The sequence below is a fragment of the Ornithorhynchus anatinus genome, chromosome 10, assembly GCF_004115215.2.
Source record: "Ornithorhynchus anatinus isolate Pmale09 chromosome 10, mOrnAna1.pri.v4, whole genome shotgun sequence".
Lineage (NCBI taxonomy): Eukaryota > Metazoa > Chordata > Mammalia > Monotremata > Ornithorhynchidae > Ornithorhynchus > Ornithorhynchus anatinus.
In genome coordinates, this window is record NC_041737.1 from 4,861,570 (window position 1) to 4,879,385 (window position 17,816).

General features: G+C 41.0%; 1 protein-coding gene across 9 annotated transcripts in view; it reads right to left on the reverse strand.

The window, feature by feature from the left end:
* Positions 1–17,816, reverse strand: part of EPHA5 (EPH receptor A5) — a 329,023-nt gene that overhangs the window by 65,436 nt on the left and 245,771 nt on the right. For all 9 annotated transcript variants that reach the window (XM_029073598.2, XM_029073602.2, XM_029073601.2 and 6 more), the window contains 2 exons: positions 13,393–13,552; positions 3,255–3,360 (listed from right to left, as the gene is read on the reverse strand). In XM_029073598.2, the coding sequence (XP_028929431.1) occupies positions 3,255–3,360; positions 13,393–13,552 (266 nt within the window). The remainder of the gene's footprint in view (positions 1–3,254; positions 3,361–13,392; positions 13,553–17,816) is intronic.

A 17,816-nucleotide genomic window follows, 5' to 3' on the forward strand; every position in this document is an offset into this window, starting at 1 on the left:
CCGAACCTCACTCCAGATGCACAACATGACACGTTTCAAGGGTAGGCGAGAATTTAGCTAACTAAGCCTTGCTTGGGACTTATTCAAGTAGACAGGCCTTAGAGTAGAGTGCAATCGGAATGGATTCAATCCTGTCACAGACTCACGGGCAGCCCTACTTCCCCTAAACTCAGGGAATGGCCTTAACCAAAAGAACCTTTCCTCAATTCCACATAGCCAAGAGTTTGTGAGTAACTGCCAAATGCAAACTTTAAAAGCCAGTATTCTATAGATCACCCCCAGAGTAATGTGGAGCCTCCCATTCAGCTGTTATTAAATCCTAGCTTCATCACTCAGGCAAGCACTTAAGCAGTCCAGTTCCTGTCTTCTCAAACTCATGGCAGATGTATCTGGGGCAATTATGTCACTTCAGGACAGATTCACAAATGTCAGCAATGTCTTTGAAAAATGGGAAATATCGCCACTGTTCATTTCACCTATGTACCAAATAGCGAGCCAACGCAGATGCTTCTGATCTCATTTTCTGGCACTGAATTTTCCAAAGCCCACAGCAAAACTTTTTTAGCTTGAAATGTGGTGCATTTGAGGTGAAGCCTCCAGGGATTAATGATCTCATGGACATGATGAAAAGCTCAAGATGTGTATTTCCTACCAATCTAGTCTGGGGGCTGAGGATGTGGTAATATCATTTTTCAGTGTTTTTCTCTAATATTGCTTTTCTCTTTTCCTATCCTTTAATTTCCTGAGTTACAAAAAGGTGATGTTTGGAAATTATTCCTCTCAGTTTCTCAGCTGGTCATTCCTACTCTTCCAGATTTGAGGTGGCCTTTGATGCACAAAGAGTTAATTGCCCTTCCACCCCCCAAAAGAAAAAACCACACCCAATGCATTACATCAATCTGCAATCAAAAACAATATGCCCAAATAAGTCTATTCAATTTTAACATAGTTTCCCAAGGCACAGATTTTTTTTTCTATAATTCATTGAAAAATAATATGGAAAAATCACCACAAGGAAAAATCCTCTCTGTTGGCAGGGAGAAAATAAGGTATTCTTATGTATTGTTTCCATTTATAATTTCTATGTTATATGGTTCTCAATATCATTGACTTTGGTGACAAGGGATCAGTGCATAAACTCTAAAGGGAAAGCATATTTAAGTTGTATAAACACTAAATAACTTGTCTAAGCAAGGGAATAGTTCATTGCTATAGCCTGCAGATTCTACTCTCATTCCAAAATGCCCCTCTGGACTACTGAAACCTGTATTAAACACAAATGATGAAATATAGGCTTTAAACTACATTATTGTTGATAAAAATACAAGCCTGTGATGGATTCTTATTGGAGTAGAATTGTACTGTCCTCAGCAAATTCCTAGGCCCAGCACTTTGGAGATTCTGACTTTTAGACAATATTTTCTTATGAGAGGAATTTTGTCAGAGCAGGCTGTATTGCGATAAGTAAATAGTAACTTAACCTAGAAGATGGATATGGACTTGCTTTCCAAGAAGATGTGTGTGTGTGTGTGTATGAGAGAGAGAGAGAGAGAGAGAAAGAGAGAGAGAGAAAGAGAGAGAGAGAGAGAAAGAAAGAATAAATATTTGGTCTGTGTCAGTGTCAGTAATGAATGCTTATTTTAGTGAGGTACCCATCTCTTGAGAAAAAGAACAATCTTCTTATACATTTACAAAAGAATGGGGGCAGGGAATGGAAATAATCCATTTATTAAAGCACGTGGAGTCACTATAAATAAAAAATAATAAAAAATGTGGAAATGTGTTCATTTCTCCTGGCTTTGACTCGGGGTTAATGAAAGTTAAAGACGGAGTTACCCACCTGTGCCTTATTGAAAATTACAAACATATTATAATATGAACTACACACCACAGGGTTTTTCTTGACTTAACCTAATATAACAAATCAGCTAAAATAAAGCCTTAGGAAAAAAGTCGCACTCAAAGAGGGCAAGTGAATTCAGGTCCCAAAATCTGACTTAGGGAAATCAATCAACCGATTGCATTTACTGAATGCTTACTGGGTGCAGAGCACTGTACAAAATGCTTGGGACTGTACGACATAACACTATAACAGACACATTCCCTGCATACAGTGAGTTTACGGACTAGATGGGGAAACAGTCATTAATGTAAACACAAACTGTGATATGTACATAAGTGCCGTGGGGTCTGACGGGGGTGTGGTGAATAAAGGGAGCAAGTCAGGGAGACCTAGAGGGGAGTGGGAGAAAAGGAAATGAAAAAAGGAAATAGGGAAATAGAATACAAAATCAAAACTCATCCATTTCACTCACAAATATTTCATTTGTGCTACAAGGCTTACCCTGTTAAAAACCATTCATGGAGTCAGACTGAGCTAAAATTCCAAATGGGGCAGTGGTTTGCAATTGCTCTGGTTTGATAGTGAATGATTCATTCATTCATTCATTCATTCATATTTATTGAGTGCTTACTTTGTGCAGAGCACTGGACTCGCCTTACCTCACATACAACACAAAATGGGGATGTCTGTAGCTTTTCTGATGTTTGTTCCTAAGAAAATAACTAATGTTAATTCAGTCAGAACTATCAGCAGCTTCTGGATTTGTGGAAACCATTAGTGAATATTCTACTTAATCTCTCTGGGTTCTAGGAAAATAAACTGCATTTCATTTCACTGGACTCATGCCAGCTCACAGGGGATCACGTCAATTTAGAGAGAGCCCTACCAGCTCATCCTGACAGCTTAGCGAGACCTCTATCAGCTCATACTGGGCTCTTCCAGCTGTCAGGGAGCATCAGTTGATCAATCAATGTTATTTATTGAGCACTTACTACGTGTAGAGCACTGTACTAAGATCTTGGGAGAGTACAACAGAAGTAGCACATACATCCCCTGCCTATAACAAGCTTACAGCCTCGAGATGAGCTTACAGTTTAGAGCACAAACTCAAATTGCAAGCATTTCTACTTCCGTAAAATATAATAGCTCTGTTGTATCAGGAAAGAAAATGCCCTTCTTTTTGCCAAAATTATATTACAAAGATCTAGGGCCTACTATGCCAGTGACATTAGAGAGGGAACTTCTCTTGTGATGACTTTTCCTTGTTCAAATAGCCCCCGGGACATGCAACCCCCCCACTGACTTTGGCCACATCACTTGCCTGACTTCCGCCAAGGGTAAGCTCATCAGGCAAGTGGTCTGATCAAGGGTGGGGAGAGATCAGCTGGGAAGCCTTGGCATCTGATCTTACCTTCCACTGAGGAGGAAACCGATCACCACGGCCAGAAGAATCACTCCCACGGTGACAGACACGGCGATGATTGGAATTTGGCTCTGATCGCTGGAGGCTGCTACTGCTGAAATGGGAAACAGAAATCAGAAATTATGGTGAAAATGGTTTTCCGTGGAGAGAGGCTGTGTCTATACTTTGGTTAGCTGACTGGCCTTTTGCCTAATTCAATCAATTAATCATACTTACTGAATGCTTACTGTGTGCAGAGCACTGTAATAAGTGCTTGGGAGAGTACAGTGCAACAGAGTTTACAGACACATTCCCTTCCCACAATGAGGTTACAGTCTACAGGCATTTATAATTTATACCAAATTAATCTTCCCTCACCCAAGCCAATAATTTGATCTATTAGATGGAAATTTTAAAACAACAAAATTAGCTACTTTTTGAAGGAAACTTTGTACTAAAATTCGGGTGATTTTACTGAAGCCAATTGATGTTCATTTCATCATCTTCATCATCTATGAGCATGGATGTTGTTCCCATATATGTCTGTAAAATAATTTTCCTTTGGTAAATTTCATTTCAATCAATCTCTGGAATTTATTGAGTGCTTACTATGCGCCCGAGCACTGTACTAAATGCATGGGACAGTAGAACAGAATAAGCAGACAGGTTCCCCGCCCCTAGTGATCTTACAGACTAGAAGGGCCCTGAGTCTGCCTTGGTAAATTTAGGTAGACATCTGGAGATACTTGAAAATACTGAACATTCCTTGGCTGACTCAGTAGCAACAGGTGGGTGTTAACAGGTGAATGCAATATATAGGTTAAGTAACATTACATAATGGTGTCATAAGAACAAATAAAATCACAGAATCTAGCATGTTTTCAGGGCAGACACCTGACCTCTGCCCTCAATCTATTGCCAATAGGTTCTCCTCAGAGTCCCTGTAAAAACAAATGCCACTTCCAAACTCTGTAACTTGGTGGAAGGAGCCAAGATGCTGATTAGATGTGCTTTTTTAAAAAAAAAAAATCTGACTTAGAGGTGTCACTGCCCCATCAGAATTGAAGAGGGCCAGAGCAGCTGAATACTGGACTGTCCAGGGGACAACTAGCGGAAGAGCAAACCTAGGCAAAATCTAAGGTAGATCACCAATCTAGTGTTAATGCTTTCCAAGATGATGCCACAGCTAAAAGAAATATTTTTTGGAGCCATAAACACCTGAAATATCACTTCTAATCCTGCCCCAAGAAGGCAGGCATCAGCAGGTCTACCCGACAGTCAAAATGTGTGACGGATATCTCCATCCCGCTACTATCTGACTTTTGCTCCTGGGCACTTGAGAGTGGTCTTCAGGGCTGGTTTGGACTGGAGATGGGATGGTGGAACTGCTAGCATCTAAGGGCAATTGCTGTCCACTGGGAAGGTCCCAGGACAACTCAGAACAAAATGTCTTCTGGCCTCTCTCTGCTGAAATGTGACCAAAGTACTAGGATCAAATCTCCCTGTTTTCTCCCTAATCAATCAATTGTATTTTTTGAGCGCTTACTATGTACAGAACACTGTAGTTTGTACTTGGGAGAGTACAACAAAATAGAGTCAATAGGCCTGTCCTTGCTCATAGTGAGTTTACAGCCTTAAGGGACACATCGGCTATGTATGCCCGACTCAAATAGACATTGTGTTCTTTTTTGTAATTCTGTAGAAACATTCATCATGTGGCTCTGGAGCATGTCCACTCCTCAAAGTGTGGTAGTCACGAAGTAGAAAACACAGATTTTTCTTTTAAGAGCTAACAGTCTCAGGGAGCGCGAGAGTCAGATGAAGTGTGGAGCACATTAGTTAACAGAGCCCTGGAATTGGATGGTGAAAATGACCAAAGGCATGTTTTTCCCTCATAAAGAAAAAAAGAATCTCATTAAAGTGGTAAGATATTTTTCCTCCATTCTTGCTGATCAAAAATGAACATTTTTGATATACTATTTACTCACATAGGTCATTACACTGCTCATGAATATGGAAAATATTTTTCTGAAACTGAGTAAGCTGAGGTTCCATAAATTAACAACCACCCTTCATAGTAAGCACTGTTTTCAGAAAAATAGCTTAGCACCTATGGTTGAAAATTATTGAATGGCTAGTCTTAGGCCCCTCTTCTCAGGGTCGCACCTGGAGAATGTCCAGTCCTCTACCAGTGTCGACTATGGGAGTGAGAGTCAAATGGAGGCCTACCCATTCCATTCCTAGCTTGGTCAGTGGCTAGCGAGTGGCAGGCAATCTGCTCTAAGTCAAAACTCACCGAAGCTGGACATCAATGGCATGGGAGAGAGTCATGGGTAGAGTCAAGTTTATTGCTTGGAAGGAGGCAATGGGAAACCTCTTCCATATTTTTTGATCAAGAAAACTCTACGGATCACTTCCAGAACGACGGCAGATGGAAGTGGGGCGTACTGGGAGAGTTATGTCCATGGCGTTGCTATGGGTCAGAGACAACTCGACAGCATAAGAAAAGTCTTAGGCCACCTTCTTGCCTTATTCAGACTTAGAGTTGTCCCTTCATCTTTTAAGATGCTCATGTGATGCTCAGTTGTAGTAAAGATAATAATATGCATTGTAATTAATAGCAGCAGAAATAGTCATGGTATGAACTGATTGCTCATGGAGTGCAATGAACTATTCTGAGTACTTGGAAAGTGCAGCAGACATATGGGAGAAGTTCTTTCTAATGGAGGAGTCAGACTTAATAAAATTTACTAGTAAAATTCAGAAGAAAAAAAGTATATTTTTTCCTAAACCATGGAAAGTCTAGAGACAAAATTACTGCTTTCATGTGATAGAGAGAAGTAAAAATGACAGGAGACTTTTATTCAGAGGATTTATGGGGTGACCTGCCCTAGAAAGCCTGTGAGGTGGGGGCAAAAAGGTGGTGAGGGCAGATTTATAACTAATCTGTATTTTGACTCAGGTTTAAAATAAAAAATCCCCTGTCAGTTCCCTGTGATTCCAGTCAGCTGGACAAAGGGGAGAGCAAGCCAGCTGGGCAGTTGTTATTCTAGACTAGATCACCTTCCTAGATTTTTCTTCCAGATCTGACATTTCCAACCCGGATCATCTATCCTAATGAGTGTGCCGATTTCGATCATATTTGCTCCAACGACACTTCCTTTGCCTTCCGCCACATGAAGTGCTTATATTAGGCAAATGTTGTCCATTCGTGGCTCTGGACCTTTGCCCCTTAGCAGCTGGGGCAACTTCAACAATTTTAGGAAGCTTTAGTTTTGGAGACGTATGGTGCCTATTTGCTCAAATATAAAGTTTTCCCTTTTGCTGCCTATGCTATCAAGGTAAGTTGGTTTGAAGGTTAATTCAATTATTCCAAATAAACAATCCTACATTTATGTTTCCATGATCTAGTTAAATGGCAATACAAATGGTTATAAAACCCATTCTGACTCAACCATCCCAAATTACGTAAGTAAATGGGTCAAAAATCTTCAGGGTTAAGGAAAAAAACATTCACAGAACATATAATCTCATCTATCTTGCAAATTGGATTTTTAGGTGCATAAAAATGCCAGAATTATTAAGTAAAACTGTGTACAAAAATGCTTAAAAAAATGCTAATCGCTGTTTACATTTGACCCTATGGTAGTTTCTATTGGACTCCTGAGAAATCCACCCACCAGGATAGACATTATCTAATAAAGCCAATTTCCGTCACAGTGCTAATATAATTGGTGGCATTATTGATGATGCGGGGGACAGCATGAAAATAAATGAGGCAAAAGCGTGTTGACTTGTTTCCCCATAGAAGCCTCCAGCAAATAAATCAACATTTGTTAGAAGGAAAAGAAAAGCCAGGAGACAAGCGTAATGTTATTTCTAAATCTCTAATATGATGGTACAAGTAAAAGGAAGTTTTGAAAACGAATGAAAAATTCTGCACTTAGATCAATATAAACAAGAGTTTACCTCCTAAGTGACTAGATTCTAATAGGCAACATTCTGGAAAATGAATGGATTCAGACACGTTATTTATCTGTCACACACAGTCATTATAAACTTTTGATTAGTAAGATTACGAACTTGGAGTTTAAGGGAAGTTGGACCATTACATCTGGCATTTTCTGCATATTCCCTTCTCTTGTTGGATTGATAGTTAATCAGTGACATTTATGAAGCACTTATTTTGGGCCAAACACTCTACTAAGCCCTTAGGAAAATACAGTACAACAGAGTTGGTGGCCACGTCCACTGCCTGTGGGGACCTTATAGACATTCATTCATTCAATAGTATTTATTGAGTGCTTACTAAGTGCAGAGCACTGTACTAAGCACTTGGAATATACAATTCGGCAACAGATAGAGACAATCCTTGCCCAATGACAGGCTCACAGTCTAATCTAGAAGTGAAGGCAGATATTAATAGAAATAAATTCTAGATATATATATATTGCTATAGGGCTCATGATGGGGTCAATATCATGTTCTTAAAGGATAGAGATACAAGTGCAGAGGTGACACAGAAGGGAGAGGAAAAGAGGGCTTAATTGGGGAAGGCCTCTTGGGGGAGATGTGATTTTTTAATAAGGCTTTGAAGTGGGGGGGAGAGTGGGATAAGGTAGCAGAGGGCAAGATGATTCAGTGATTTAAAGATGATGATAAGGAGCTTCTGTTTGATATGAAGGTGGATGGGCAATCCCTGATTCTTGTGGTGTAGGGAGATGTGGACTGAACATTTTTTTAGAAAAATCATCTGGGCAGCATATCGAGGTCTGGACCAGAGTGGGGAAGGACAGGAATCAGGGAATCAGGGAAGAGACAGATAATAATATTGGTATTTGTTAAGCGCTTACTATGTGCCGAGCACTGTTCTAAGAGCTGGGGTAGACACAGGGGAATCAGGTTGTCCCACGTGGGGCTCACAGTCTTAATCCCCATTTTACCGATGAAGTAACTGAGGCACCGAGAAGTTAAGTGACTTGCCCAAAGTCACACAGCTGACAAGTGGCAGAGCTGGGATTCGAACCCATGACCTCTGATTCCAAAGCCCGGGCTCTTTCCACTGAGCCACGCTGCTCAGCCAAGGTGGGATATGGTAAGTGTTTGGATCAGCACAGTAGCAGTATGGATAAATAGGAAAGGGCAAATTTTGGAGATGCTGTGAAGGTAGAACTGATAGGAATTCATGACAGATTGAATATGTGGTTGAATGAGAGAGATGACTCAAGGATAATGCCAGAGTTATGGGTTTGTGACATAGGGAGGATAGTGGTGTTGTCTATAGAGATGGGAAAGATAGGGAGAGGATAGGATTTCAGTGGGAAGATGAAGAGTTCTGTTTTGGACATTTTCAGTTTGAGGTGTTTTTGGTGAATCGGGACAATCAATCCATCAGTCAGTGACATCTGAGTGCTTATTGTGTGCAGAGCCCCGTACTAAGCACTTAGAGAGCACAATGCAGAATTGAATATAAATATATATGATTTCCTCTGGTTTGCATTATGGTCTTTGAAAGTAATATTTTTAGGTCACATCAAAAGGCACGGAGACCAGTGACTTGGCTTATTTTTATTTTCAGCTCCCATTATTGCAGAGATTGAACGGAGACTCTATTCTCGAGCAACCAGAACTTTACAACACCAATATGAAATTACTTCCCAGAATAATGGGCATTTGGTTCGACTCACAGGCTATGAAGAATGGCTAACACAATAAGAAATGCATTAAATGTAAAATTTTTATTACATTAACGTTTGCCTCGTTGCACTCTTCAGTCACTCACAGAACCGTGGAACTACACTTCTCCACTTATGAACCCTAATAAAGTCCACAAGGTATGAAAAGCAAAGCACTTTGAAATAACAAAATTACCTTTTGTTTTCAGATCTGAATATGGGTTTTAAATGAATCGGTAAAAAGCTAATCAAAACGCGTTAGCGAACTTAAAGGCTTAAGAGAAGCAGCAGCAGAGATCATTAACATGGTCTCCGGTTTATAGGTATAAATTGCACCGTATGATCATCACAGTGCCCCGTAGTCGGTATGAGAGCAAATTTACCTTGGAAACCTGGAAGCCTACACACTCAGGAATGACTAAGCTGCAAGCGCAGTTACAGATAAACCTCAACTGCTGTCAGGCAGATGACGAATATATATGAAGGCAGACCTGTGTTTGTGTGAGGCGTGAGAGGAAGGAATGGATATAAATTATTTAGGCAGGAGGAGAGAGAGAGAAAAAGTCAAAATATCTCATTGGCTTAGAGAATGAATGATCGAAGCAGGGCAGCCTAAGAGCATATGCCTGGGAGTCGGAAGAGTTGGGTTCTAATTACGCATGGCCACTTCCCTGTTGTATGGCCTCGAGCAAGTCACTGTGCCTCAGTTTCCTTAATAGACAAATGGGGATCAAATAAACTGTTCTCCCTCCTCAGATTGTGAGCTCCATGTAATAATAATAATGATGATGGTATTAATTAAGCGTTTACTATGTGACCAGCACTGTTCTAAACACTGGGGTAGATACAAGGTAATCGGTTTATCCCACCTGAGGCTCAGAGACTTAATTCCCATTTTACAGATGAGGGAACTGAGGCACAGAGAAGTTAAGTGACCACCCAAAGTCACATAGCTGATAAGTGGCGGAGCTGGGATGAGAACCCACTACATCTGACTCCTAAACCTGTGCTGTTGCCCCTGAGCCATGCTGGGGACTGGGCCTGACTTCATAATCTTACATCTACCCCAGTGTTTTATGCAGTGCTTGGTACATGGTAACACTTAACAAATACCACCATTATTAGTCTAGCTTTGAAATGACGAAATGACAGGATTGTAACTGTAACTTGATCTCATACATCTTGCTGCTGACCTCTCGCCCGTAGCCCACCTTTCATTCGTTCAACTATATCTACCGAGCACTTACTGTGCGGAGCACTGTACTCAATTTGGGTCTGTTTATTGTTATACTGTACAGATACTGTTTATTTCTATGAGAATCAGCATGGCATAAAGGCTAGAGCACGGTCCTAGGAGTCAGAAGGTTGTGAGTTCTAATCTTAGCTCCGCCACTTGTCTGCTGTGTGGCCTTGGGTAAGTCACTTCACTTCTCTGGGCCTCAGTTATCTCATCTGTAAAATGGGGGTAAAGACTGTGAGTCCCACAATGGACAACCTGATTACCTTGTATGTATCTAAACCAGGGATTAGAACAGTGCTGGACACATAGTAAGTGCTTAACAAATGCCATCATTATTATGATAATAGCGTACAATGCTTTTTGCACAGTAAGCTCTCAGTAATTATGATTGAATTGAATACTAAGCAGAGTACAATACAACAATTAACAGAAACATCCCCTGTGCATGAGAAACTACAGTTCTGCCTCTGGCCTGGAACACCCTCTTTCTTCATATCCAACAGACAATGACTCTCCCCACTTTCAAACCCTTATTGAAGGTACATCTCCTCCAAGAGGCCTTCCCTGACCAAGCCCTCATTTCCTTTCCTCCTATTTTATTTTATCCTGATTTTATTTTATCCTGATTTACTCCCTTTATTCACGCCCCCACCCTCAGGCCCACCCCCACCTATGTACATATCTGTAATGTATTTATTCCTGATAATTGTCTGTCTCCCCCTCTAGACTATGAATTCACTGTGGAAAGGGAATCTGTTATATTGTTATAGTCTAAACTCCCCAAGTTCTTGGTACAGTGCCAGATTGACTGATTTGCATGAGAACCCGTAGAATCTGAACAAGAAGCTAGTGAGGTTTTAATGTTAATTTTCATCTCACATAAGGATTTTACTTGAAGAAAAGTTGTATATTACACCTAGATTCCTCACACAACTGGCCTTTTAATAGGATTTAACAGGACTGTGCATTTTTCAGTATTATTAGTTGCTTTTTCAGTATTTTCCACACACATTTTCTCTTGGGGTTTCAGTTCAACTAGGAAAATCTCCAGAAAGCAGCTTGAGCTTTGCCAGAGAATGGTGGAATGCCAGTTGTAAGGCTTTTGTCGGTGAAAACCTGTTGCTAGGAGCAATATCTCAGTGAGGCCTATTGACCCAAGGTTGGATTCAATATGGCAAGTCTGGGTGTTTTCCCCTCTAGACTGTCAACTCTTTGTGGCTAGGAACAGGTCTACCATCTCTGTTGGTACTCTCCCAAGCACTTGGTACAATGTTCTGCACTCAGTAAGTGCTAAATAAATAAATAGATACAAGGACTGATTGACCGGAAGACTGAATTTGTTCTTCCTTTGGCTGCCCTCTGGCCTTGACAGTAAAGGAAGAAAAATAAAGTACTCTGCTCTAGAAAAATTAACTTTTTCAATGTTTATTTTTCTAAGACCTGTTGGCCTTTACCATAGTGGCTAAAGTGGGCTGTTCCATGAAAGGAATTCTTACAAATAACCTTAAAGGGAAAGCATATGGTTCTCTTTCAGTTCTCCTCATGTCAGACAAGCTTGGCAAGTGATCTCCTGATTAATGTGAGACCAGATAGCCAGGCATTATATTAATGAAAATAAACGTTCCAGAGATCTGCTCTTAAAGAGCATGCTTGCTCTGTTTGATTTCCCCTTCCTGGGGCAGATGCTGGCAGCCATGTCTCTGATGCTGTTCAACCCTACGCTCTTCCCTCCTAGCTTCCTCAGACCAATTTTAGGGTCCTGCACTTTGGAAGAGGAGTCCATGGGAGGAAAATACAATGACACTGGAGGAAAGGAGGGGGTCAGGGTCAATGGTGACCTGAGCGGCAAGTAGATAGTTGAAAATTTCTGCAGATAACTTTTTTTGTGTGTCTTAAGAAAACATCATTACATCACACTTACGTTAAGTGACGCAGGCTCAAAGACAAGCATGAACAAAGGGGTTTCCTGAAACCTATGTGGCCTCCTGAAAACAGTAGGGGATTCCAGTTCTGGCTCTGCCTCTTGCCTGCTACTTGATCTTGGGCGAGTCACTTAATTTGGTGCCTCAGTTTCCTCATCTGTGCAAATGAGAGTAAATGCCTGCTCTCTCTCCTACTTTTACTCTAAGCCCCTTGTAACACAGGAACTTTTTGACCTGATTATTTTGAATTTACACCAGTGCTTAAGAGAGTGCTTGGTAAATTGTTTGCTTAACAGATACTCAATTAAAACTAATAATGATTAATGATCATGGTATCTGTTAAGTGCTTACTATGTGCCACAGTCTAGATAATTAATATTAGCATCATCATTTATTCTTAAGTATTATTCTTATTATTATCATACTATCCTTTAGCAACCTCATGTCACCCCTGATTTCTAACATTTCTATTTACATTGATATTTTCAAGGAATCATGTTGTCAATCATCTCTGATTACATTTGATAACAAACCATTTGCATTTTAAGTTGAAACATAAGGGAAAGGAAATCCATAATAACGCTGTGACAGACAATTTGACCTCTGTGGGCTTGTAAGGCTCCAAACTTGAGAAAGAGCTTTGCTTTAGCATTGTTCTGTGTACCATAACGGATTATACACTCTAGCGAAACCTGAAGTTTAAAATAAGGGCAAGCAAATGTGGCCCTCTAAAGTTTTGTTTTGGAAGTGATGTCTTTCAGCCATGTACCAGTGTCATCTTGATAGGCATTTCAAGTGTTTTTCCGTAGTTAAGGAAGTGACATTTGCCAAAAGCAGTCCAAGAGATAGCCGTGGGTCTTCCTTAGAGATGTTAGAGGTGTAATCTAAATAGTCAGGGTAGAGGGGCTCAGGAAGTTTCTCCTCCACCTCTGAGATCCACTGGATTTGCCCATGAACTTCACACAGAATAACTCTGACAGAGGAAAATGCAATAAAACATACACTAATAAGCGGCAATATTTCAGTTCAAGGATGATCGCAAGTTTTGAACCATTTGAAAGTTTAAGGCTCTCTTGATCTTTCCTCTCTCGCTCGACTCAGTGAGGAGGGGAATCAGGGAGAGATGGGTTAACCCATCCAACCTCCAATAATGGCCTGACTGATGCTTCTTAACTAAAGGGATCATGCCTGGGAGAGAGAGAGAGAGAATGAGCGTGAGACTGACAGAGTTCGCTGCAAGGGTATTGATCCACTGACTCTTCGGGTAACCATTACGGAGACATGAGCTGACAGTAATTAAACTGACTTACACACTGGGATGGTTTCAAACTCAAATCTTCGGCTGAAGACACCGTAGCCTGCCGCTGTGCGCGCTCGGATTTGGAAGACGTAGGTTGACGCCGGTTTCAAGCCATCGGCAGTGATGGTTGTCTCTTTAGATTTGATAATCGTATAGCTGGTCTCCTGATCCTTGATTCCCACCAAATAAATAAATAAATAAATAAAAATAAAAGCACAACACAGATGTAATATGGTCACTGCAAATGAGAAAACAATAAATACCAGGACCTCTGGCCAGTAAAAGACCACAAATGACAGAACTTGGCATTAGAGCCCAGCCTCATTCTGAAGTGAAAAGGTTGGAAATAGAATATATTCCTTTAGCAGAATTTTAAACCACTCCTTACAGCTGATGAACTGTGGACTTTAAGCATACTTACTTTACAGATTGATCAATATGTGCTTTTTTAACCTATGAAAAAATAATCTGATGTATAGTTGCTGAGGTAATTCTTCAGGGAAGTAGTTCTCTGACAAATAATATAATGTCATATATGAACCAGAAACATCTTTCTTATTTAAATTGGTATTTGTATGCCTCCACCTGGATTAGTGGTTTACCAACTTAAATTTATTTTCATCTGGGTTTTTTTTGCTTGGTACTCATGTTAAAGTGTATTATGTGTTTTTCACTTAATTTAAACCGACTTCTCATAATCGACTTCCAAACCACCTGAATCTATTCAATTTCCCCTTAAAGTTGAGGGAACTTTGGAGGCTAGTCAATGGACAATATTTGGTGAGAAGTCAAAGTACTCAATCTTTTTTTTTTTTTGACCTGGAGAAAGACTTCTGTTACAATGGGCTCAACATGACGGATTAATTTCTTAAAAAGTCAGAGAATTTATATCTAAAAAGGAAAATTTACTGCCTCCTTTTCAAGAGGCGTCTGGGGAAGGGAACTCTTTTTAATTTAAAAAAAAATAACAAAAAGAGGAGCCTTTGTCTTCCAAAGGAAAAGTAAAAATAGTCTGTTTCAGTTGAATAATTATTCCTGATGTTTCTGATCCCAGGATATAGCTGGTGGCCTCTAGATATTTAAGTCAAAAGGGGCAGAACACTCTTGCTTCGTATCCTGAATTCACCACAAATCCCAACATAGTGCCGACCCTTTTCAGCTTTATTTTATGTCTTGTTTTGGTTTCTGTTTGTGTGTTTTGTTTAGTTTTTAATTTTAGCTTCACTACTTCCAAAATAAATTCTGTTCCTCTACTTCCAAATTGCTGGGCACAGTTCCAGTTGGGTAATTTCAATTCCCATTTTGGTTTGGTTTAAAATCCTGATTGGTGAGCAGGAAAGTCTTTTTTATTTTATTTACTGGGAAGGCAAAACTAGAACCTTCCCTCTCTCATGGAAGGCTGACAAGCTTTATTCTTCTAGTGACAGAGCGTGCAAGAGAGGGCTAGTTCATTATGTATCAGGAGAAAGAGCACCCCAGGTCCTCACAGACAGCCACACACCACAAGCAGAAACCAAGCAAAGGGGCCATTCAGTTCCTTCTTCCCAAGACAAATCCTCCCAACTGCTACCTCGACACTTAGGTCTTCCTTCATACTTAGGCCATCAAAAAAACCTTTAGCAATTCTGCAAGTATTTGTTTATATATCCTACTCGGTATAAACCTCTTAAGGGCAGGAATCAGGTTTTTGTCTTCCATAGTACTCTCCAAACCAATCGATCAATCAAACAATAGTATTTATTGAGTGTTTATTTGATGCAGACAGCCCTGGATTAAATGTGTGGAAGAATGCTATGCAATAGAATGAGTGGACACCATTCCTGTCCTCAAGAAACTTACATTCTGGCCAAGAAGAAAAACAGTAAAATAAGTTACAGGTTGGGAAAACAATGGTGTATAAAGATATGTTCATAAATCCGGTGGGGTTGAGATTGTTTGAATCCAGGTTTTTAGGGGGTGATGATTCAAGAGAGTGCAGAGGTGAAGCAGTAAGAGAGTGGAACTAGGCTGGGAAAATGAGAGATTTATTACATAGATTTTGGCAACCCTCTTAAACCTGTCTCTTGGAGTTCTTCAACTGGTTAAATAGAGATGACACCTTGCTCATTGAAGCATTCTGGGAAATACCGTTTGGGCAAAACTTGCCATGGATCATGCAAAATCTAACCCTGTGATTATTTATTTAGGGTCAGTGCTTTCTTTGATGGGTTTCGTCTAGTGCTTATGGATAGCTGCCCCTCTGTGCCCTTTATTAGTGATGCATGTGTGACCTTCAGCAGGGATCTGCTAAGCTCTCTTGTGACTATTATTAACCAGGGTGGTTCCTGGAATGCTTAGATGGAAACAACAATTTTTTTTTTTTTAATGAAATAGGGATGTTCTCACAGTACACTGCATCCCTGTTTGGCTTCAGGGCCTGTTGTTGTGTAGCATTTGCAGGATGTAAAGATTTTGCCCACAATTAAAATTAGAGATCCTGGGATGCTGGCAGAGATTTTTCTACGAGAGCGAGGAAAAGAGCTTGTCTGTCTTATGATGTTCGATCTTTCCATTATTGATTTTTTTCAAGCTGTATCGTGCTAATCGTCACGATGTAGAAATTAGTGTTGTGTTGCAGGAATAGATGGATGTAAACTATCCCAGGAAAAAGGAGTGGCCACCCTCAGAATGATATATGAAGAGTCCTAAGGGAATCGTGTGTCATGATTATCGATCGCTACTGATGTGATTCATCTGTTCAGATTAGTTTGCATTTTTAAACTTTCCACAGGCTTCCCAACTGAGAAAACAACTAAGCCTCAAATCACAGCCATTCCTAGGGGTAGCTGGCAGTTTACAATAATGAATTCACTCCTGCTACAGAATCAGCCTCCAGCTTACACCTCCCCTTACAAAACAACACCGTCCTTCTCCTCAGCACTCAGCCCTGAAACTGCCTCCAAGTTACTTCCAGGATTTTGTTCCTCCACAATCTTACCCTCCCCTTATCTACTTCTCCCTATTATGGTTCATCTCCTCAGTCACACTTCAAGCTGAAGTTCCAGATGCAACTCCTTCTCCCTAAGCAAATGGATGCTCTCCCTGGCTACTCAGATACAGGATGCTCCTAGAAGGAAGAGCCTGCCAGCTGGCAGGTAACGATCCGCTGCTGGACAGCTTCCCTTTCCTGTTCTGCCTCGAATTAGTGGGTGGCAGGAGGCCCATCCCTCTACAGGAGCAGGGAGGCCTCCTCGACATCTATTAGCTCAGGGCCGACTCAGGCAGCGATGCCAAGCTGTGAATGCCTGTGCCCTGGACCAGATTCCTGCCAGTGACTAGCCAAGAACAGTCTGTAAAATGGAGCCATTCAGAATTTAACTCTGGACACCCAACCACTCTCTCACAGCGCACATTGGGTGTTACCCTGATGTCTTTGGCTCAACGAGCACCTTTCTCCCAACATTCGAGTGGTTTCACAGCCACCATTTCATCCAACTATACAAACCCCCCTGTCCCACTGTCCTTCCTGTGACACCCCCCAAACCCACTGTGGCCACCACGAGGGGCTCAGGAAATGGGACTCTTACTAGCCTCACATGTCTATCAGTCAAAGATATTTAGGGAGCATCTACGGAGGCTCAGTACGAAGCACCTGAAGAGAATACAATAGAAGTAAGATACAGGTTTCCTGCACTCAGGGATTTTACATTCTGATGCAGTTTTGGTGTTTAGGTTCTGGGTACACAGGCAAAGGCAGAGGTGGTCTGTTGTAAGGTAGGAATTGTTCTTATCTGTTGCTGAATCGTACTTTCCAAGTGCTTAGAACAGTGCCCTGCACACAGTAAGAGCTCAGTGAATACGATTGAATGAATAAATGAATCATTCACACTTCAGCAAAGGCGGGAGACTGTGAACTCTGGTTTTGGGGACTCTTTGCCCAGGTGCCAGCAGGACTTAATTCTGATCGGTAAGCATCATAGATGAATACCATTATACCAATTTCATGATTCCTGAGGGACAGAGATTAGGTGTCTCATTTGTTCAAGGCTAGTCATTGGTGCAGAGAGGACTAGATCCTGGTCTTCTGGCTCTCAGTCTTTTATAGTATCCTTAGACAACACTGCTTCTTCTTCTGCTTTTCTCCCTCTGCTTCTCAGTTTAAAGAGAACAGCCTAAGGTAAACCTGGTCCTAATACCCACACTGAGTCGGACGGCTTTCGTTCCGGGACCAGGAGGACCATCATCGAGAAAGAGAAAAGTGGGGTTCCCGCCTCCCCACCCCTACACTGTGACCTGGTTTTGGCGTGGTTATGGACAGACCCCAAAGGACACTGAAAAGGAAATGGGCAAGTGGAAAAACAGGAAGGAAGAGTACAAGAAGACTTTGTTTCTGATATCAGACGTGTGACATCAGACAAATAATCTAACCTCTCGGGGGTTTTTTCTCCATATGCT